The sequence below is a fragment of the Pan troglodytes genome, chromosome 13, assembly GCF_028858775.2.
Source record: "Pan troglodytes isolate AG18354 chromosome 13, NHGRI_mPanTro3-v2.0_pri, whole genome shotgun sequence".
NCBI classification, from domain to species: Eukaryota; Metazoa; Chordata; class Mammalia; order Primates; family Hominidae; genus Pan; species Pan troglodytes.
In genome coordinates this window covers 138,513,565-138,535,676 of record NC_072411.2, presented here as the reverse complement: position 1 = coordinate 138,535,676, position 22,112 = coordinate 138,513,565, and the positions used below count along the sequence as shown (strand labels likewise).

At 49.8% G+C, this 22,112-nt stretch overlaps 1 protein-coding gene and 1 long non-coding RNA gene across 3 annotated transcripts in view; one reads left to right on the top strand and one right to left on the bottom strand.

Annotated features, from left to right (window-relative positions):
- IQCA1 (IQ motif containing with AAA domain 1) overlaps positions 1-22,112 on the top strand; it is a 180,015-nt gene that overhangs the window by 145,660 nt on the left and 12,243 nt on the right. For both annotated transcript variants that reach the window (XM_001152559.6, XM_009444612.4), the window contains exons 16-17: positions 13,919-14,005; positions 20,187-20,364. In XM_001152559.6, the coding sequence (XP_001152559.1) occupies positions 13,919-14,005; positions 20,187-20,364 (265 nt within the window). The remainder of the gene's footprint in view (positions 1-13,918; positions 14,006-20,186; positions 20,365-22,112) is intronic.
- Positions 1,384-20,192, bottom strand: LOC104005427 (uncharacterized). Its single transcript, XR_010149944.1, has 3 exons — positions 19,472-20,192; positions 6,669-6,911; positions 1,384-2,514 (listed from the first exon to the last, which is right to left on the bottom strand). It is a non-coding gene; the product is annotated as an uncharacterized LOC104005427 (long non-coding RNA).

Below are 22,112 nucleotides of genomic sequence, written 5' to 3'. Positions count from 1 at the left end.
AAATATATAAATATGTATGTATAATATAAATATATAAATATTGATAAATATTAAAATGTATTTATAAATATTTATATTTATAATATAAATATTTAAATATTTGTCAAATATTTATTAACTGGTTAGACAAATATAATATTCCTTATTTTCCAAGATATGCATACTTTTCTATTTATATCCAAGAATATCCAAAATATGCATATTCTTTTCTATGTATACTTTTAATAGTATAGGGAATCTGAAATAATAGTCATTTACTTGTAGTAAATATATATATTTACTATATACATAAATACTATATATATAGTATTTATATATAGTATATATATACTATATATAGTATTTATATAGTATTTATAAATACCATATATACTATATATACTAAATATATATACTATATATACTAAATGTATCTAAATAATACTATATATAGTCTACTATATATACTATATAATATAAATATATATATGTTTATATTATATAAAATATAAATATATATTTTATTATATATTTAATAATATATTATTGTTAATATTAATTATATAATAATATAAATATAAATATATTTATATTATAAATATATATTTATAATATACAAATATATATTTATAATATATAAATATATTATAAAAATTATAAATATTTGATAAATATTTGACAAATGATGAACATGCAATAAACATTTCACAGGTGAAAGAAGTTATAAGTCAGGCCTGTTGCCTACCACCCCCCCTGCCAGGTACCAGTCTCCTTGAGTCTGTATAATAGTAAACCAGGGGACAGTGGAGCAGGAAGGGCCTTTTCTGACCTCCGCCCTGGAGTCAGGCACATGCTAAGGCGTTTTACACATACTTTCTCTTTTAATTGCATCAAAGCTGTGATGAGGTAGGAATTGACGTGCCCATTTTACAGATGAGAAAAGTGACACTCAGAGTGCTGAATTTCAACAAAAATGCAAGAGAACCAGAGGTCTGACCTCTGGATTTCACTCTAGGTCAGGTCCCAAGACCGTCGCGTGGCCCCCTAGCTGGCCTCTGGGGAAGCATCAGCTCCGCATGCCCCACCCTGTGGGAGGATGTGCCCTCCACAAGACACAGAGGCAAGGCCATTCCTGGGCCAGCGGGTCTGCTGGGAATATCCCAGTGTGAGATGATGAAGCAACTGAAGGCCATCCTGCTTCTTCCTGCATCTGCCTTGCCAGTGAGAATGGCCCCCGCCCTCCAGACCTCTCATTAGAGAGGCAAGGGAAGGCCAGGGCAGGGCGCAGGGAAGGAGGCTGGAGCAGAGGACGTTTCAGCGGCCCCCTGGATCTGGGGGGAGGGTCCTCTCTGCCCCTGGAGGTTCTTAGGTTCTGCTTTCCTCCCTTCTGCTTGGTGACCTGGCCCCTGAGGGCTGAGTTAGAGTGAGGACCTGGGAGAACGGGGCCGAGGCAGTGTCAGCTGTAGGACACGTGGCCCACAGTGGTCTGCAGCATCTGAACAAAAGGGACCCTCGATGCTCTTGTGCCCCAGTACCATCCACCCGGCTCCTCTGTGGGCTCACAGCCAGCAGCCTTATGGCAGCACACCAAGGGCTCTTGCCCAGATGTGGTGTGTGGTGGTGTAGACAGCTAGTCCAGGTGTCAGCAGAGGTGCCTGGCCAATTTCTGTAGTTCATAAAGTAGCTTCAGCAATTTCTGTAGCTCATAAAAGGTATGTTTCTGTAGCTCATAGAAGAAGACTTCTCTTCCTGATTAATAACCCAGACAAAGACATTGCTGCTATTTGTGGTTGATTTAAAACACACACACACACACACACACACACACAGAGATGTACAATTAGTGTAATACATATGTTAGTCTCATTTTACAAGGTGAATATCAGTAAGGATAACGCAAGGCCTACATCTGTCCCCCAAAACAGGGCTAATCAAAAAGGCGGGGGAGAGGAAAGAGAGGAGTAAGGACATGGGGAGAGGGACACAGGATTTAGCGGCTCCAGTGCAGCCTCGGGTGTGGACACGGTGGGAGGCCAGTGCCCTGAGTCTTGAGTGGGTCGTCCATGAAGAGGCCAGGCTCACCTTCCACTGTGTGCGGACGCAGCTGCAGGCTGAGGAGCGATGTGCACATAGGCTGCAGAACCTTTTCTTTTTTACATAGACTATTTTTCAGAGCAGTTTTCGGTTCCTGGCAAAAGGGAGGAGAAAGTGCAGAGAGCGCCCACATAGCCTGCTCCCACATAGGCAGGGCCTCCCCACTCTCCCCGCCCCACAGTGGGCCACACTGACCATGTGCTACAGTGAGGAACGCAGACAGACACCTCACTAGCGCCCAGAGTCCATCAAAACCCACTGTGGGTGGGGATGCTGGCGTCTGTACGGCCAACGAGGCCTCTGCCATTGTTTCTCCTGCCTGGAACATCGGTGTCAGTCCTGGGAGGCCACGTCAAACCAGACACCCGGGAGGGGCCCAGGGTGGGGAGGGAGCCTAGACCCCGACACATAGGAAACTTCTCGGAATTCAGACACATGCACCTGCAAAGAAAGAAGGAGAAAAAAGAACACAAAAGAAAGGCCCCTAGACCAGGGTGGGCCATGTAGCCGGGTCCAGCTGTGTCAGAGGCTGCCGTGGGAAGGGGACTCCCAGGAGGAAGGCAACAAGAGAGCCAGGCTTCTCCAGGACCCGGGATACATGTCCCACTCCACCTGTCCAGTGACGACAGGGAGCACCCCACACAGGGAGGGCATCAGGCTGTGGAGGCCTCGGGCACTGTGTGTCAGTCAGGTGTGGAAACACTCTGCAGGCTGTCAATCACCAAACACACAGAGTGGCATCCGCAGGTGTTGTGTATCAGGCAGTGGGGACAAGGCGGGACCAGGGTTTGATGCCACAAGCATTCAAAATGTTTAGGCAACCCGGAAACACTCGGGGTGGGGGCGATGGAGGTGCCTTGGGAAGTTGAGAATGGCTTTGCACACAGGCTTTTCCAAGCTGGCTAGAGTCCGTTCCACCTGGCGAGAATTCATTGGCCATAGTGTGGTGGGCAGTGGGCTGGGGAGGAGACGGGGCTTCAAGAGTTAAGTTCAGGTGGTTTGTAAGCCTGACGCCCCCCACCATCCAACACCTTCCCATTGAACACAGTCTGGATAAGCACTAATTGCATCAACATGTTCCTGTTACTAGCACCAACCTGCCCCCCCCACACACACACGCACACTAACATATACTCACACACATGCACACATGTGCACACTAACATACACTCATACACACGCACACTAACACGCACACGTGCACACTAACACGCACACGTGCACACTAACACACACATACACTAACACACACTAACACTAACACACGCACACTAATACACACGCACACATGTACACACTAACATACACTCATACATACTAACACACGCACACGTGCACACTAACATACTAACATACACACATGCACACGCACACATGTGCACACTAACATACACTCATACTAACATATGCACATGCACACACATTGACACACATTGAACACAGACACACACACACATGCATGTTCTCTCCTAGTTACTGTGCCCAGTCTTTCCTGTGAGCCCCTGCATCCTAGCTCCTCTCTAGTTCTTTGCTTTGCCTCAGTTTACCAGCCCAGCCAGGCTTCTCATTCTAGTATACTTCTGCCCTTCTTTGATGATCATTTATGGTTTATATCCAGCTAATTGCAGTGAGGACTTGAAATAAACTCCGCAAGTACATAAAAGGTATTACAAGGAAATAGAAACTTAAAATATAATTTTTAAATAGTGGAAATGCAGGCCAAAGTGTCATATGAAGTATTTAAACAGAATCCAAGTGACCACAGTATGGGAAAGTGAGCCCCCTCCCCCTGCAAATAAGCCTTACGCCCCTGCACCCTCCCTAACCCCTAACCCCGCAGCACCTCACTCAGCGACACCCATTCAGACACAGGCAGCTGCACCCTCCACAGGCAGGGACCGTGTCTCCCAACTCCCAGACACCCCTGCCTCCTACCACAGAGCTCTCAGATGCTCCGTAAATATGTGTGGGATGAATTAATGAATGAATGAGTTTCAGCCGAGACACATCAGCTGAAAAAAATAGTAGCTGTTTTTTTCCTGCAGTTCTCCTTGGCAAGCAAAATAGGATCCTTTCAGAGAGAACCTCCAAAACGTCCAGGGGTCATCTGGGCAGAGCATCTTCATAACCCATGCATGCCGAAACACAAACAGGTTTTAATTGTTGAGCCATTATCCCCTGAGAATCTAATTCTGATGGTGAATGTTTGACAGTGTTTCTTTGGAAAATACAAAAGATCAAGCCCATAAAATGCATGTGGATAGAGATGTCTTTAGTTGTTTGCTAGAACTTCCTAGAATTTGAAAAGGCACACGGTGGAAATTTGTCTTTATTTCATAATTGACACACAACAAAAACCCTCTAGTGATATTTGATAGTAGCGAAGAGCCCTCTACTGGCAGGTGACGTGAACTACCCGACAGAACTCTGGAAAGTTCAATTACGAATTAATTAATGTAATTGTCCGTGACCTCAAACTATCTGCGGGTAATTTAAATGAAGCCTTTTCATAGCTAAATGAAAATTAGAAAAGCAAAGGATACCATTTTTCATTAGCAAATTGGCAGAGTTTTTTATTATTAATCCTCGTCGAGGAGAAGAGTGTAGAGAGCCAGAGCCCTCATTTATTCCTGGGGAGAGTGTAAACAGATGGAACCCCCAGGGGGGCAGTGCGACAGTATGCATAAAAACGACACGCACAGAATGTCCAGGCCCCTCCACCTGGAAGCCTCTCCTGGCAGTCATTCTAAGGAAATTCTCAGCCAGGTGCCCTAAATAAGTACTATTTGGGGTAGTAAAAGATGGAAACCATCTATACATTCAAAACCAGGGGATTAATTAGAACCGTAATGCTGGTGCTTCCTGTTAAAATGATAATGGAGAAATAACTTTCATGTGACATGAACAAGGCAGCCCGTAAAGCAGTATGTGTTGAACAAGATCCCATTTTCGTAAAGGATCTGTAAGGACAGGAAGTGTTCAACGGTTGATTCTAGGTGGAGGGAGGTGTTGTTTATGCCATTCGGTATACTCTGAGATTTTTACTAAAGAACACTGCTTTTCCACAAACTCTAAGAGCAGATTTTATTCCCAGCAGATGCGCCTGCCAACATTTCTTGTCTGGCCTGCACACTTCCTGCAGCAGCAGCCACCCTATCCCCCAGTGTCTGTGGTGCAGGGAAGATGAGCCCTTCTCCTCCCAGCCCATCCTCCTGCCTTCTGTCCCTAGCCCACGCTATCCCCAAACATTTCCTGGGCACTGACTACCCCATGCGCCACGTCCTCCCCAGGCTTACTGTCTGCCCGTCTTTCTGAAGGAGCTCTCCCTGTCACCTGGCTCTGTTCACTCCACTCCCTGCCAAGGCCACCAGTGACCTCCTCATTACCAAACTCTCTGGCCAGCACAGGCCACCGCTGGCCGCCCCCCTCCTGGCTTCGAGGCTAGCTGTCGCTCCAGACCCATCCCTTCTATCCACGGCTGCTGCCCCTTGGCAGCCTGGACCTCCTCCTCTGTCATCGTCTTCCCTGTGTGGCCCCGGGCTCTCTGTCACCCTCTCCCGGCCTCATCCACTGTGCCCCTTTACTCGAGAATTCCTTCCATCCATTCTTGAGGCGTCCACAGCCATTGCTGTGGCCTCGGAGGCCCTTTCTGCCCTTGCCTCTCTCCTCTTCTCTGGCCCCAGCAGCCCTCCCTGCCTGCCCCGCTGCCCAGGGGCTCATGGCAGCTGGCACTGACCCCCTCATTACCATCCACTGGGCATCTAGCATCGAGCCCCCTCCTGCAACCCACAACCCACTGTCATTGAGGCCGGCCAGTCCTGCCCTCCCCATCCTGCCCTGCCTATCCCCCACTGCGGGCTCTCATCTCCCCACAGCAGCCCCGCAGCACCTCCCTACCTGGGCCTTGTCCTCCCTGTGCCCACCGCCCACACCTGCCTGCTCCCCAAGGCCAGCACAGCTCCCACCACATCCTCCTCTACACACTCCCAAGAGGGATTTTTCTGTAACAGAAAAAGGATCAAAGTTCTTGATTAAAGTCCTTTCCAGGACTTCCACAGCCTCCAGGATACAAGCAACCTCTGTAGCATGGCCGTGCACTTTTCTGACCCCTTCCAGAAGTGCCAGGTGCTCCCCATGTGCCCCAGGTGAGGACACCTCACACTGTGCCCTGGCTCCTGGCCCAGGCAGGGTGCTTCCCCCTCTCCAGACCATCTGATCTTCTGGAGATCTCGGAAGGCCTGTCTGCTTTAACCACTGTCTGCGGTCTCCGTTCCTGGTTCCCCCCACCCGCCCACTTCTCCCACTTTCTGTCATTGGTGCCCCTCACTGACACCCTGATTTCCTTGGAGCACCCTCAACCTCAGGTCTGCTCTCCCCTACCACAGGTGGGCTCCTGGAGGTCACGGACCCTGCGTTATTACTCTTTGTGACCCTGGCACCTAGCACAGTGCCTGGCATACCAAGCTCTTCTGTAAATGTCTTATAAAGGAAGAAATGAAAGAACAGCCTTCATTCTACGTTCAGGGCCAAACCTAGCAAAACCTGCCTTTCTTCCCCATGGCAGTCTTTCACGCGTTTGAAAACAGCAAACTTACCAGCCTCAAGTCTTCTTTTCTCCAAGAGAAGCAGCCTCTGTCCCTTTCATCCCTCCTGGACGAAGTAGCTTCCGCTTGACGCTGCCCCAGTTTCCATGCCTGTCTTCTTTCTGGCCAGACCTGAACATGGTCACCAGGGGTCCTGTGACCAGCAGGCCCCTCAGCTTCCCCAGGGGAAGGTCAGGAAAGCCAGAGATCCGAGCTCTGGAGGGCAAGACAGTGATGGCTTTAGCATTCTTCCTGCTGGGATGAAAGATGGTAGCGGATCAGGTAGCGGTACAGGTCAAGGAATAGGCATCCCATCTCCCCTGGCAATGTGGTGGCCGCCTGGTCCATGCAAGGGCTTGTGGGTGCTGGGCAGACCCAGGTCCCGCTCCCACCTCCAGCACTTACCAGTTGCTGAGCCAGCACATGACTCATCCCTCACCTGGCTCTGCCTCAGCAGCCTCATCTGTGAAAGGGGAGAGCCGCGGGGTGTGCTTGGCACACATGGAGCATGTGTCCGGTGAGGAGGCAAATGGTGTCCTGGACGCCAGAGCACTTTGCAAATGAAGTCAGTTGTATCGTTATCCTCATCTGAGAACACTCTTGGGAAGCGTTCTCTGTCTTGTTTGGTAATAATTGAGCCCTTCCAAACCACATCACTCCAGAGTGCCCCGTACAACCCTGTGTGCTCCCAAAGCTGCTGAACTAGGGAGAGCAATTCCTTCACAGGTGTGTGTTAAAAATTCAGGAAGCATGGAATTCCCCCATTAGTTCTGAAGGAGCTACACGTTAAAGGAACAATCGCTAACTTCACAGTCAACAGAATGGAGCCGCCGTTTTCAAAACAACTGATTTAGAATCTGATGCTGGAAACAAGATTGTGGGTCTCAAAATCATTCCAAGTTAGGGCGACTCCTGTTTCAAGGCTGCGCAGCTTAGTTTGTTAAGAGCAAAAAGAGAAAAGTTAACGCTGAAATACTTGGTATTCACATCTGCAATTCCCATCTGGGTTGAGAAAATAGAGGCCCCAATAGGCACTATGGAAAACCCATTGCTTGCCATGTGGACATCGCGAGAAGTGATCCGCAGCAGCCACGAGTGCAGTCAGCTAAGACAAGAGACAGTTGCTTTTGTTTTCGTTTTTAACTTTTATTTTAGGTTCAGGGGTGTGTGTGCAGGTTTGTTACATAGGTAAACTCGTGTCACAGGGGTTTGTTGTATAGATTATTTCATCGCCCAGGCATTAAGCCCGGTACCCAGTAATGATTTTTTCCACTCATTTTCCTCCTCCAAACCTTCACCCTCAAGGAGGCCCCAGTGCCTGCTGTTCCCTTCTTTGTGTCCATGCATTCTCACTGTTTAGCTGCCACTTATAAGTGAGAATAAGTGGTATTTGATTTTCTCTTCCTGCATTAGCTTGCTAAGGAAAGGATAATGGCCTCCAGCTCCATCCATGTTCTTGCTAAAGACATGGGCTCATTCCTTTTTATGGCTGCATAGTATTCCATGGTGTATATGTACCACATTTTCTTTATCCAATCTGAAGAGATAGCTGTTGATGCGAAGATGGTTTCTCCATTGGGTTCAGTTCTGAAACTGAGATTCTTAAGAGGTACTGAAAAAAAATAAGATCTTGCCTTTGTTATTACAAATTATCTTTTCTCTACGAAGTATAAACCTTTTACATACAACGTCTCATTTTCTTATTTACTTTTGGAGCTGGAAGTAGGGAAGCTTTTGACTTAAACTCAAAATAGCTGTAAGGGAACAATGGCCCCTTGGAGCTTGCCCCCTCCTCACTCTTCAGCTCCATCCCTTGGCAGCAGTGCCCAGGCCGTGTTGGAAGGAAATCGGGGGCTTGCACCAAGTAGCTGAGAGAACGGAATACTTGGAGTTGAAAGGGATTAGGAAGTGCCATGAATAGACTGTGGGGTTGTTAGGTGTGGGGAATGAGACAAGGGTGGATACCCAGGCCTCTGGCTTGGGTAGGAGCAGAGTCACACAGGGAACGGGCAGGAGGCAGGAGGGAGGGAGGGAAGGTGGCCTTCTGAGGCTTCGGTAGGCAGGCACCATGTGGGGATGAGAAACTCTGGCCTGGAGCTCTGGATGTGCATTTGGTTGTGGTCAGCGCGTAGAGGCCAGCTGAAGCTACCAGAGTGGTTGAGATCAGCCCTCAAGGTGGTATTGAGAGAGTGCAGAGAAACCAGGGCAGGGTCTTTGGGAACCTGTGCATAAGCCAGTGCATAGTAGACATCTGTGCTTCCGGGCGGGGCTTCCTGACCATGTCTGCTCTTCAGCATCATCTGGGGAGCTTTCAAAACTGCTAACGCCAGACAACACCCCAGTCACACCAGAATCTCCAGGACTGAGACCCGGAGGTCGTACTTTCCAAAGCTCCCCTGGTGATCCCAGTGAGAAGCACTGAATTGTCAGGGGAAGAAAGAGGCTTCCCTCTCTGGCTCGTGCTCCGCCCCTCCTCACTTACCTGCTACTGTGAGACTCTGCACACAGGGGTCTCTTTTCTCCAACTTCCAAGCATGTGTTTTTGTCAACACCACGTGGTGCTGTCGCCCCTGACTGGGTGCATTTCCCGGTTGGAGTGACCCTGTTCGGACCGGACCCATCCCGTTCCTCTTCCTGCCCTTGCTGCTCTAGCAGAGGGTATGGTGCCCAGCCGGGATCAGTATAGATCAGCTCAGTGTACAGCGTCGAGCTCCATTTCCAAAGGCCCTTGAGCCCACCCTACATTTTCTCCTGGATTTCCCTCCTGTGGCAACTTTCTCCTGCACACTGACTAGAACTCCAGATTGCCAGCTCAGAGACCCCTTCGAATCTACATTTTATGCAAAAGCTTTCTTTGTAGAAGCACAGAATGTTTAAGCTGGAGAATCACTTAATACTTTGCTGTGATCTACTAGAGAGCTGATTTTATTAAACGTTCTTTTAAAAATCAAAGATGAAGAGAGAAGACAAGAGAGTTCCTTTATCCTGTAGCATTTTGTCTGTTTCATTGATGAAAGCTTGGGGGCAAAGCGCCCAGCTTGGTGTTTCTCCTCATCAGCTAGTCTTCTTGGCTAGGCTTTGAAATAGACTAGCTTCTCGAGTCCACTGGCAGGTGCTATAGTTAATAACCTACGCATTGATTTGAGATTTTGATTTTTTTTTTTTTTGGCCGTAAGTTATTGGGGGTACAGGTGGTATTTGGTTACATGAGTAAGTTCTTTAGTGGTGATTTGTGAGATTTTGGTGCATCCATCACCTGAACAGTATACACTGCACCCTATTTGTAGTCTTTCATCCCTCATCCCCCTCCCACTCTTCCCCACAGGTTCCCAAAGTCCATTGTATCATTCTTATGCCTTCGCGTCCTAGTGAGAACGTACGATGTTTGGTTTTCCATTCGTGAATTACCTCACTTAGAATAATAGTCTCCAATCTCATCCAGGTCATTGCAAATGCTGTTAATTCATTTCTTTTTATGGCTGAGTAGTATTCCATCATATACATATATATATATAGCACAGTTTTTTTATCCACTCATTGATTGATGGGCATTTGGGTTGGTGCCACAATTTTGCAATTGTGCATTGTGCTGCATGTGCGAAGTATAAACATGCATGTGCACGTATCATTTTTGTATCTTCTCCTCTGGGTAGGTACAGTGGTGGGATTGCTGGATCAAATGGTAGTTCTACTTTTAGTACTTTAAGGAATCTCCACACTGTTTTCCATAGCAGCTGTATGAGTTTACATTCCCACCAGCAGTGTAAAAATGTTCCCTGATCACGCCAAAAAATAAAATCCTAGTGGCAAGGCCAAAATAAAGTGCTCACAAATGCAGGTCACCCCCACATTCAGCAGAACGAAGGGTGAGAGGTCTCGTGCTCTAGGTTGCAGTCAGCCAAGATCGTGCCACTGCACTCCAGCCTGGGTTTTATATGTTGGCATGCTTCTGGGGTCTTGCGTCCCTTCTCTCCTGATTCTTCCCTTGGGGTGGGCTGTCCGCATGCACAGTGGCCTGCCAGCACTTGGGAGGGAGCATGCATGCACAGTGTGTTCACTGGAGTTGTGCGCATGCTCACTTGAGATGCTCCTCCCTTACCAGTCGAATGTCCCTAGAAGGTCATAGACCAGTTAAATTCCACCGTTTTGCCTCTTAATGCACATGGTTGAGCCCACTCGCCCAACCCCTGAGATCTTATTGGGAAGCTGCTGATCACCCACTTCCGGTGTTTCTGTTTATTGGGAGACTGCCTTTCGCTAGTGCTGGCTGTGACCAATGATTATTATAAAAATACAGTAAACAACCACCTGCCCATCATGGGATGGTCACCTGACATTCTTGGTGTGTGTATGTATTGGAAGGAGCCCTCTCCTGCCCTGCTCATGCCCGACTAGCTCCCCACTATAACATAACCACCTACTCGTCTCTGGGGCCTCAGTTCTCAGCTCCGAAGCAGAGGTCCTAGGGCTGGCCCCTCACGCTCGTGGTGAGAGTAGATGAGGGAACCCGCGTAGGCTGCCTCAGCTGCCAGCACAGACTGTAGCCCCCAGCCTGACCTCCAGTCCTGCTTCTGCCACGCTGGACCTGTATGAGCAGGGCCATCACTTAATGTCTGCAAGCCTCAGTTTCCTTGTCTGCAAACAGGGATGATAACAATGGTTCATTGTTATCTGCTTCATAGGGTTCAGATGAGACAAGCAGTTTATTCCACATGTGCTAAGGCCTCCAGGAGGAGGCAGCGCCAGGTGTGTGCTGGCTCTGACCATGTGTGATGCTGGGCACAACATAGGTGGCTGATGCCTGGCACATGTCTGCCAACTCATTCACTGCAGTTATCACCCCACACTGGCTCAGGGATCACGATTAAAATGTGGGATTCTGAGTTCCTAAATTCTGTGACTCTGGGTCTGTGAAATACCCAGCAAACGGTGCCCGGCTGGCACTCTTTTCCCTCTCAATGTCCGTGTGTGTCGGGGCCTGGGAATGCAGCCGGCCCAGGCGTTGGGCCAGCGCAAGGATCCAGTTCAATCAGTGCCCACTTCTGCCTTTGAAGGTGCGTAATCTACTTTATAGCCCTGACTTGCCACTTCGTACATAATGACAGGGAGGCAGACACAGTAGAGTGTCCCTAGCGATTTTTCCATCACTCATTGAATGACTGTCTTGGTTTAAAATCATGCCTGCTGCCTTAATGATGTTTTAAGAAATATAAAAATAGGAGTACATAACGCTGTATTCACCATGGCTTTTATCTGTCACAATTTCGCACAAAGCACAAATTGTTGCAAAAATACCTGAACTTCGCTATCACGGGGGTGCTTTGAAGAGATTGTTAGGTGTACAGCAATTATTCATGGGCCCAGGGTAAGTCCCATCCCAGCTCTGTCGCGAGGCCCTGCTTGTCCAGAGGGGCTCGGAGCCGCCTTTCAGGGGGAGCCTGGGCCACAAAGGCACAGCCAAACAGAGAGGAACAAATAGCCTCGTGGGGGCCCGAGTGCTGAAACGGTTTTTCTCATGGTAAGCAAACTTGAATAAACCTGGGAACGGCCAGAGGCAGTAATTAAAACTCGTGGCCCAGTTCTCCATTCATTTTCAGCAGAAAACTGTGGGTTTCTTTCAAGCCAAACTGAGAGGATGTTGAGGTCCTAGAGCAGAATGTTTGTCCTCAAGCTTGTCCTGCCTGTCAGAACAGGACTGACAGAGGAGCGGTTTGCGGGGTGGGGGGGGGGGCGCGGACTTGTCCTGCTGTGAAGGAAGGGATGTGGTGGGGCAGGTTGTAGCTGCAGAACACATTTCTGTGCCTGTGCAGCAGAGCTCATGAGCCGCACGGGGAGAGCAGGTGCACACCTGAGAGGGAAGCGCGTTTACAGCCAGGGCTCTGCACACCCCAGAGGGAAGCACGTTTACAACCAGGGTTCTGCACACCCCATAGGGAAGTGCATTTACAACCAGGGCTCTGCACACCCCTAAGGGAAGCACAGTTACAACCAGGGTTCTGCACACCCAAGAGGGAAGTGCATTTACAACCAGGGCTCTGCACACCCCAGAGGGAAGTGCATTTACAACCAGGGTTCCGCACACCCCAGAGGGAAGTGCATTTACAACCAGGGTTCCGCACACCCCAGAGGGAAGCACATTTACAACCAGGGCTCTGCACACCTGAGAGGGAAGCACATTTACAACCAGGGCTCTGCACACCCCAGAGGGAAGCACGTTCACAACCAGGGCTCTGCACACCCCAGAGGGAAGCACATTTACAACCAGGGCTCTGCACACCTGAGAGAGAAGCACATTTACAACCAGGGCTCTGCACACCCTAGAGGGAAGCACATTTACAACCAGGGCTCTGCACACCCCAGAGGGAAGCGCATTTACAACCAGGGCTCTGCACACCCCAGAGGGAAACACGTTTACAACCAAGGTTCTGCACACCCCAGAGGGAAACACGTTTACAACCAGGGTTCTGCACACCCGAGAGGGAAGTGCATTTACAACCAGGGCTCTGCACACCCCAGAGGGAAGTGCATTTACAACCAGGGCTCTGCACACCCCAGAGGGAAGCACATTTACAACCAGGGCTCTGCACACCCGAGAGGGAAGCACATTTACAACCAGGGCTCTGCACACCCCAGAGGGAAGCGCATTTACAACCAGGGCTCTGCACACCCCAGAGGGAAGCACATTTACAACCAGGGCTCTGCACACCCCAGAGAGAAGCACGTTTACAACCAGGGCTCTGCACACCCCAGAGGGAAGCACGTTTATAACCAGGGCTCTGCACACCCGAGAGGGAAGCGCATTTACAACCAGGGCTCTGCACACCCCAGAGGGAAGCACGTTCACAACCAGGGCTCTGCACACCCCAGAGGGAAGCATGTTCACAACCAGGGCTCTGCACACCCCAGAAGGAAGCGCATTTACAACCAGGGCTCTGCACACCTGAGAGGGAAGTGCATTTACAACCAGGGCCCTGCACACCTGAGAGGGAAGTGCATTTACAACCAGGGCCCTGCACACCTGAGAGGGAAGCGCATTTACAACCAGGGCTCTGCACACCTGAGAGGGAAGCGCATTTACACCCAGGGCTCTGCACACCTGAGAGGGAAGTGCATTTACAACCAGGGCTCTGCACACCCCAGAGGGAAGCGCATTCACAACCAGGGCCCTGCACACCTGAGAGGGAAGTGCATTTACAACCAGGGCTCTGCACACCCCAGAGGGAAGCGCATTTACAACCAGGGCTCTGCCTTTTCCTCTGCAGGTGGCTCGACAGCTCCAGCCCTCCGTGGTGTGGATTGAAGACACAGAAAAAACCTTCTACAAAAAAGTTCCCAACGCAGAAAAGATGGTGAGGACTTTCTCATGCCTTACTTTTGCCTTTTCTTTCCTCCAAAGGAGGCCCTTACCAAGGCCTACCTCTACTTTTTGAGATGGTCTTGCCTTTTCAAGCGAGGAAGGAAACACTGGGGCTCTCTGTAGTGGTCTCTGTCTGCCCTAACTGTATTTGAAAGGGTTCTGTGGTCTGACTTTATGAGACATAGTTTAGAAGGAAAGAAAGTGTGGAAGAAAGGGGAGAGGGATTTTCCACCCAAACATACGATTTAGAGGTAAGAAACAATTTAGAGAACTCTGCTCAGTTAAAGCAAATGGCACACATAGGAGTTATTATTAGGATTTCCTATTGTTCATCATAATAAATAGGAAAAGGCCCACAATTGATGAACAAAGACCCTCAACAGAACTGCTAAGTGCACCGCATTCGGGCCTCCAGGGAGTCCTGTTTCAATTGCTTCTTTCCTTCCTTTTCTCTCCTTTCAATGGTCCCCCTCCTCCACCACTTCCCCCCACAAATCACCAGCAAATTTCCCACAAGTTAAAAAAAAATGTGCAGATACACGAGATTGTTATTCCACATCAATTTGCACCAAAGCAAATAGTGGTTAACTGTGAATTTCTGATTAAATTCATAAGGATTTTAATCACTTTTGATCCTTATGTATTATACATCACTTTTCACAGGTAGAGATGATTTGGATAAAGAGTGGAAGCTCAATCTTTTCTTCCCCAAATGAGCCTTGATTGCCCTGTCATTTCAGAAAGTCTTCAGAGAACTCATTTATTATTTAATCTGGGACTCTAGTAGTTCACTCCCTCTGCTGGCGAAGTTGCTGCATTGCAGAAAAACTTGAAAAGATCCACAAGTAGGTAGCAAAATGGATGGCAGGAATGACCGGGTTCTCCACCAGGTCCCACGTCTAAGAGAAATGCAGGGCAGTGTTTCGTCTCAGGTGTCACACACCTGGAGTTATCAGAAACCTGGCTCATTCATGGGCAGGGGCTACTCCCTCTCCCACCAGACATAAGCCTGGGGAGTGGAAGACACTGGCCTGGAACTCAGGCCAGCAATGCACAGCATTCACACAGCTGGCTGTGTGTCCTTAAACAAGTAACTTAACCTCTCTGAGCCTCCGCTTCCTTTACTATTAAATGAAAGCATTTCAGCCCGCACGGCCTCTGAGTTCATGCAGCCCCCTGCATTCTCCCACAGTGCCCTGGGCTTGCCATCAGTGCTTGCGGCTGCCTGCTCACTGCACATCTGAGTCTGGGAGAGCAAGGGGAATGGGAATGTTCCTCCTGAGAGAGCCAGAGGAGCACTGGGGAAGGAGCGCTGAGAGGGGGCCTTTGAGAGAAAGCTGGAGGCAGGGAATGAAATATACCCTGTAGACACCCTCGCATAAAGGGAGTGGATGTGAGGGGAAGGAGGCCCGCTGAGGAGGGAGCTGAAAGCCGTGAAGAAGCAGCCGAGCCTGCAGAACCCTGCCTTGAATCAGCCCTTGTGCTGCTGACACAGAGCGAACCTCTCAGCACCGTCCCTGATTCCCGCAAACCCTGCCCATGCCTAGCTTTGTCGCTGTAGGAAACGAAGGCCACTGGAGGCATGGTCTTCGTTGTGGATGAACTGCACATTTTCTCTGTTCACTTCCCATTGGAGGAGTCCGTCGTGTGTTGGGGAGGTCAACTGCACTGAGGACCAGGAGGCACGCCCTGGGATAAGTCCTAGGGGACTGCAAGCCAAAGGGCACCCTGGCTTCCTGAGCGTCTGCAAGGCCGGCGAGGGGACCTGAGCCACCCCAGACTCAGAGCTGCAAGAGGCATGAATGCCATCCTCCACCCCCCACCCCCAGTATTTCCACCCCCAGCTCCAATGCTGCAGCAGGAGAGGAGCGGGGGAGGAAACCATTGCATGTGCATGCCCAGCTCTACACGGAACTCCAGCTCCACTCGGCCTGCACCGTGCAGTGATGGCATTGCGGGGCCTGCCCCTCAGGGAGCAGGGCTGCAGAGTTCCTGCTGCCTTCCTGCGTCTCCAGAGCCATGACTGGGCCAGTCCTGCTGTCCTTCCCAGCCTCTGAGACTCTGTGTCTCACCGAAGATCCTCAGCCACCAGGGCCCCAGGTGGCCATGAGCATTGGACGTCCACATTCTGAAGGTGACCAAAAGCCAAGGGCAGCAGAGGCATCCACAGGTGAGAGGAGCCCAGGAGGCATCGTAACCTGCTCCTCACTGCATCACTCAGCCACCTAGGGAGCCTAGTCCTTCCTCCCACCTGCCCCGGCCTCTGTCCCAAAGGCTGCCCTGATCCCAAGGGCACAGAGGCACAGAGAAGAACATCCGGGAGGCTGGCACTCCACCAGCTACGGCCGCCATACAGGCAGCAGGGCCGACCTTGCCCTGGGGTTGAGGGACTCCGGGAAATCCCCTTGAAAATCCAGTGACTGAATGCACCCTCCAGCCCCTCTGCCTTTGGGTGAGGCCCCTCCCGCAATTAGAGGCAGGAAGCTCACCCGGGGATTGGGGCATGGCAAAGATCAGTGACGCCACCCGAGCATGGAAGCCAAACTTCCCGGGCGCAGGGACACTGCTGCGGACAGAAAAAGGAGGACCCCGGTGGCAGTGGGGGACATCAATTGAATACCTCCTCTTTCCCAAGCACAACACATATGTCAGGGAAACTCCCGGCAACCCTGAGAGGAAGGCATTGTTTTCCCTGTGACACAAAAGAGAACAAAGGCTCCCAGAAGGCGCACAGCTGCTCTCGGGTCATGCTGAGACTCAGAAACAAGGTTGCCAGAATGGGGCCTTCTCCCCACCACACACAGCACAGGCTGGAAGACATGGGGCGGGGAACCACCAGCTTCGCCTTCTGCCCATTGGGTCAGCCCTCCTGGTGCACCTAAACCACACCGCATCCCTGCGGCCCTCTGAGCCCTGGGGCCACTCCAAACATCATCCCAAAACCTGCCTTTGGGGCCTCTTGTCTTAGAACCAAATGGGCCCTACTCCGGAATTCTCTGTCCTCCTGCACACACTCCTGTTCCCCTCACACTGTCCTCAGCAATCTTTGAAAGAACCCCTCACACCTCTAGAATTTCAGCAAAGTCCAAACTCCAAGTACCCCCACTCCAACCCCTGCCACTTTTACAAACACACCCCTGCCCCCTGCAGACGCCTGGACCAGGCCCGCTCCCTTTCTCGTCCTCCTAGGAGAGTAGCGTCTCCTCCCACCTGCGCCTTGAGTGCGCTCAGTCAGTTGTTTGTATCTGAGGTGAAGGCGGTAAAGAATGAGGCGCACGGGCTGCTCCTGCATTTTCTGCCCCATTACCCTTTGTTACTTCATCTAGCAAGCGCCTCCCTGACATCACGATAGTGCCTCTGCCAAGGAATTGCTGCTTTCTTGGGGCTGGCTGTGGCGGTTGTTTTGTGGAGCTAACTGCAGAATAGCAAATTGAAATTGCTGCGTGGATGCTAGCCACTAATTTGAAATTGCCCAAAGTAATACAGTTGTGAGGGGCTGGCAGGCCCCGCGGTAGGGGCGGCGGTTTTGGAGGCGGCCAGGTGATCATGGGGTGGTTTGCTGGCATGATGGATGAGTGCACAGGTCTCGTGCATAACGGACGGCTCTGCACTAGAATGGGGGTGGTCTGAGTGTAGGGGAACTACCAGTTGAATGACACACCAATTTCTGTCCCCTGTTCATGGGACTGCACCTCACCATCAGCAAGGATGTCACTCTGGACATTGCCCAGAATCAACGTTTGTCATCCAAATAGGCTGATTCATTTCAAATGTCCCTGCCATTTCAGGACACAAAGGTAGCAGTGTCATCTCCTGCCTCAGAAAGGGCAGGGATCACACTGCCATCACCATGGCAACTGGGTTGCTGAGGATGGGCTCAGACCATGCAGGTGTGTCTCTACCCCCATGGATTCTCAGTCTCCAGCCTCACCAGGACTGTCAGATCAGTCCTACTTCCACTGTTCTTTGGGCAGCTCACATGTGCACCCCAAATGCCCAGTCACTCCCACCACCTGCTTTGTTCTTTAAGGCAAGTCTCTTCTCACCACCCTACTCACCCCTCAACCCACCACCATCGGCTTGCTACCCCCACCACTCTATAGAAATTGTTCTCACAAAGTTCTTAGGGCCAGGCACGGTGGCTCACACTTGTAATCCCAGCACTTTGGGAGGCCGAAGCAGGCAGATCACTTAAGGTCAGAAGTTCGAGACTAGCATGGCCAACATGGCAAACCTTGTCTGTATTAAAAATACAAAAATTAGCCAGGCATGGTGGTGCACACCTATAATCCCAGCTACTCAGGAGGCACAAGAATCACTTGAACCCAGGAGGTGGTGATTGCAATGAGCAGAGATTGTGCAACTGCACTGCAGCCTGGATGACACAGTGAGACTCTGTCTCAAAAATAAAAGAAATTGTTCTCACAAAGTTCTTTGACACAAGAAGTGCAAGACTTTTCTGAAAACTACAAAAACGCTGAAAAATTTAAAGGAAGCCTAAATAAATGGAAAGACATTTGTATTCATTGGTTGAAAGACTTAATCTTGTTAAAATGGTAATAATTCCCAAATTGGCCTACATATTCAATGCAATTCCCATGAAATCTCAGCCGGCTTATTTGCAGAAATTGGTAACTGATCCTAAAATTCATCCAGAAATTCAAGAGATCCAGACAAAACATTCTTCAAAAGAAAAATAAAGTTGAGGGACTCACACGTCCCAATTTCATTTTCCAACTTACCACAAAGCAACAACAATCAAGACAGTGTGGACTTGCCTAAGAAGAGACATAGATCAATGGATCAGAATCAAGAATCCAGTAATAAAGCCTTACACCTACATCATTTTGACAAAGGTGCAAAGACAATTCAATTCAGAAAGAATAATCTTTTCAACAAGTAATGCTGGGACTAATGGATTGCTGCCTGCAAAAGAAAGAGTTGGACCCTTACCTCACGCCATATACAAAAATCAACTGATAATTTATCAAAGACCTAAAAATAAGGGCTAAAACTAGAACACTCTTAAAAGAAAATATAGGCATAAATTTTGTGACCTTAGATTAGGCAGTTGTTCCTTAGATATGACACCAAAAGTACAGGCCACAAAAAGAAAATTGCACCTCATCAAAATTAAAAACTTTTTTGCTGCAAAGGACATCCTCAAGAAAGTGAAAAGACAACCCACAGAACAGAAGAAAATGTTTGCAAACCATGTAATATTGAGGGAATTCTCTCTATTAATAGAACCTACAAAGAACCCTTACAACTCAATAATAAAAAGACAAATAACCCAACTTTTAAAGTGGGCCAACAATCTAAATACACATTTTTCCAAATAAGATACACAAATGACCAATAAGCACATGAAAAGACGCAGGAACATCATTAGCCGTCAGCCAAATGGGAGCAAAAATGGCCTCGACTGTGCTTGGGAAGTCTCTGCAGAGGCTCTCACCATTGCCCCTGGTGTGCTTCTCCTTCCCCGGCTTCCTCTTTGCTGTCTGCACTGGGGGCGAGGTTCATTTGCAGCCAGGCTGTTGCCCATGGCAACATGGTCAGATCTGACTCCCACGGGCTGGAAGTCGTCCTCCCTGGGGTGCTGAACAGCCAGCCTGTCCTCGCTCATTCCTCTCCCTCATTAGTGCTGAGATTATACTAAAATAATTCAGGTTCAAACTATTTCCCAACTGCTTCAGAGAGATAAGTTTCACAGCCTTATGTAACCAGGTATTTTTCAAACATGAGATGCAGGAGCTGGGCTCTTCATTGTTCCAGCAATCAGCAAAGGAAGTCTTGTGTCCAGCTTCCAAACAACTTAGGAAAATGGGAGCACCACAGCTCATTACAGGTCCGAGTGAGCTTCCTTCCGTTTGTAAATCAGCCACCACTTCCCATTCCTAGGGCCAAGGTGCTTCCTTCCTTCCCACCCTCTAAATCTGGACACCAGAGGTTGAGGAAAGGAAACACTGACAATTAAAATCCACTGGGTCATACTGGGAAGCACATTCCGAGACCCATCCCAGGACAAACCTTAAGAAATTGTGTTTGTCAGAGCTTTGCAATCACTTTAACAAAGGATGCTGCAACGCATTCTAAGTAAATTTTCTTTCATTTTTTCATTCTTTTTTTCTATATGTGGACCAATTTTTTTCTCTCTCTCTCTCTCCCAGAATGAACCTAAACGCCTGAAAAAACACCTTCCCCAAATCCTGAAACTCCTGAAACCAGATGACCGGATTCTGATTGTGGGGACCACACGGCGTCCCTTCGATGCTGAACTCCAATCTTTCTGCAAAGTTTACCAGAAAATTATTTTGGTGCCCAGACCAGACTATGCTTCCAGATACGGCAAGTACCCCCAGCCCCTTCCCATGCATGGTAGCTGAGGCTGGGCTGTCCACTGTGTGCTTGCCAGGAGGGCGGCCCTTGGACCCAGTGGGCACCAGATGAGTTGAGGGGAGCCTGCAGCCGGTGGGGTGTGCGCACCTGCACCCAACACAGAGCATGTGCTGCAGATATAAACCACTAGGTCACGTTCTGTTCTTAGCATATATCTCTCTACCCAAGACAAAAGGAAACTGGACAAGGATTATGATTTCTGGCCCTGACAGTGACAAAAGCCTTGTGGGTGCTGATTTTTCTTGGGACGGGTAGATTAGGATCACTCACCTTGCGCCCATGGTGATGGTGTCTTCCTCATAGAGTGTAGTTTCTTTTCACCGCGTTGGGTTTTTTTTTTCTTCCAGTCTCAAAGTCCTCTTGCGTAATGATTTACTTAAAATGAACATTAAAATACAACGAGAGCTTACTTTTTCAATTCCTTCTCCTTAAATAGATTCAAAATCCACTTCTTTTGAAACATGTTTTTTAATGGGAATGACACAAAAAAAGAGCCCCTGGGAGGCAAAGCAGTGGAGCGGGGAGGAGCCTGGGTTGGGGCTCTCAGGACGCCTGGCTCAGAATCCTGGCTCTGCCCCTGCATAGCTGGGTGACCCTGACAAGTCGGTCACCTTCTGAGCCTTCATCTTCTCATCTGTGAAGTAGGAGAACGGTTCACGCCACAGGGCTGCTGTGACACTCACGAGGTGTTAGCAGAGCACCTGGCCCCATGTGGCCCCCAGAGAGAAAGGGTGTTGGCGGCAGTGGCAGTGGAGGTAGAGGAAGAGAAGAGGGTGGCGTGGGCTGGGCAGGAGGAGGGAAGGACAGGTGGCGAATGGCAGGGGAAGCTGGGGAGAGTGCTGGCGGCCATTCTGCTATCTAGTGCTGTGTGAAAACCTCCCTGAAGGCTCAAACAGCACGCTATTCCACCATGTGCTTCCAAGGGTTGTCTGGGCAGAGCTGGGGCATTCTCCTTAATGTACCTCATGATGTGAGAGTCACATGAAAGTTGAGGCTCCTTCGTCTGGAGACTGGACAGTGTGGATACCCAGGATCGCTCGCGCATGTGACTGGAGTTGCTGCTGGCCGTCGTGGGCACTGAGTGGGGCCTATGTCGACCGGACAGGCTGCACCTGGCCTCAGTGCAGCTTCTCAGACCTGGCAGGTGGGTCCCACGACGGGTTATCTCATGAGCACATGTTTCAAGAAGTTGGAGCAGTAGCTGAAAGGATTCTTGTGACCCAGCCTCACAAGCCACACAGAGGGACCATCACCACCCTCTGTGGTCAAGAGGAAGGCACAGGGCCAGCCCAGATTTGAGGGCGGCTGAGGACACATGGGTGTGAATGCACAGGGGTGGCTCGTGGCAGGGCCACCGTAACACTGCACTGGCGGGGAGCGGTGAGGACCTGGAGGTAAGATGGCGATGGTGCTGTTGGTGTTACAGATGGTGGAGGGGATTGGCGGGAGGTGACAGCATGTGCTAATGGAGACAGAAGTGCTTGCTGGCAGTAGGGGTGGAGGCAGTGTGGGGTGACACTGAGGAGGCGGGAGATAGGGTGACTGTGTTGATGGTGGTGTGGGTGGCTCTGGGGAGGGTGTTGGGAATGGTGGCAAAGGTCACATTTGACACTGGAGATGATGATGGTCAGTGGCAGGAGCAGCAGACATGCTGGTGCCAGTGGTGGTGGCCGTGGTGGCAGTGGTGGTGGTGGTCA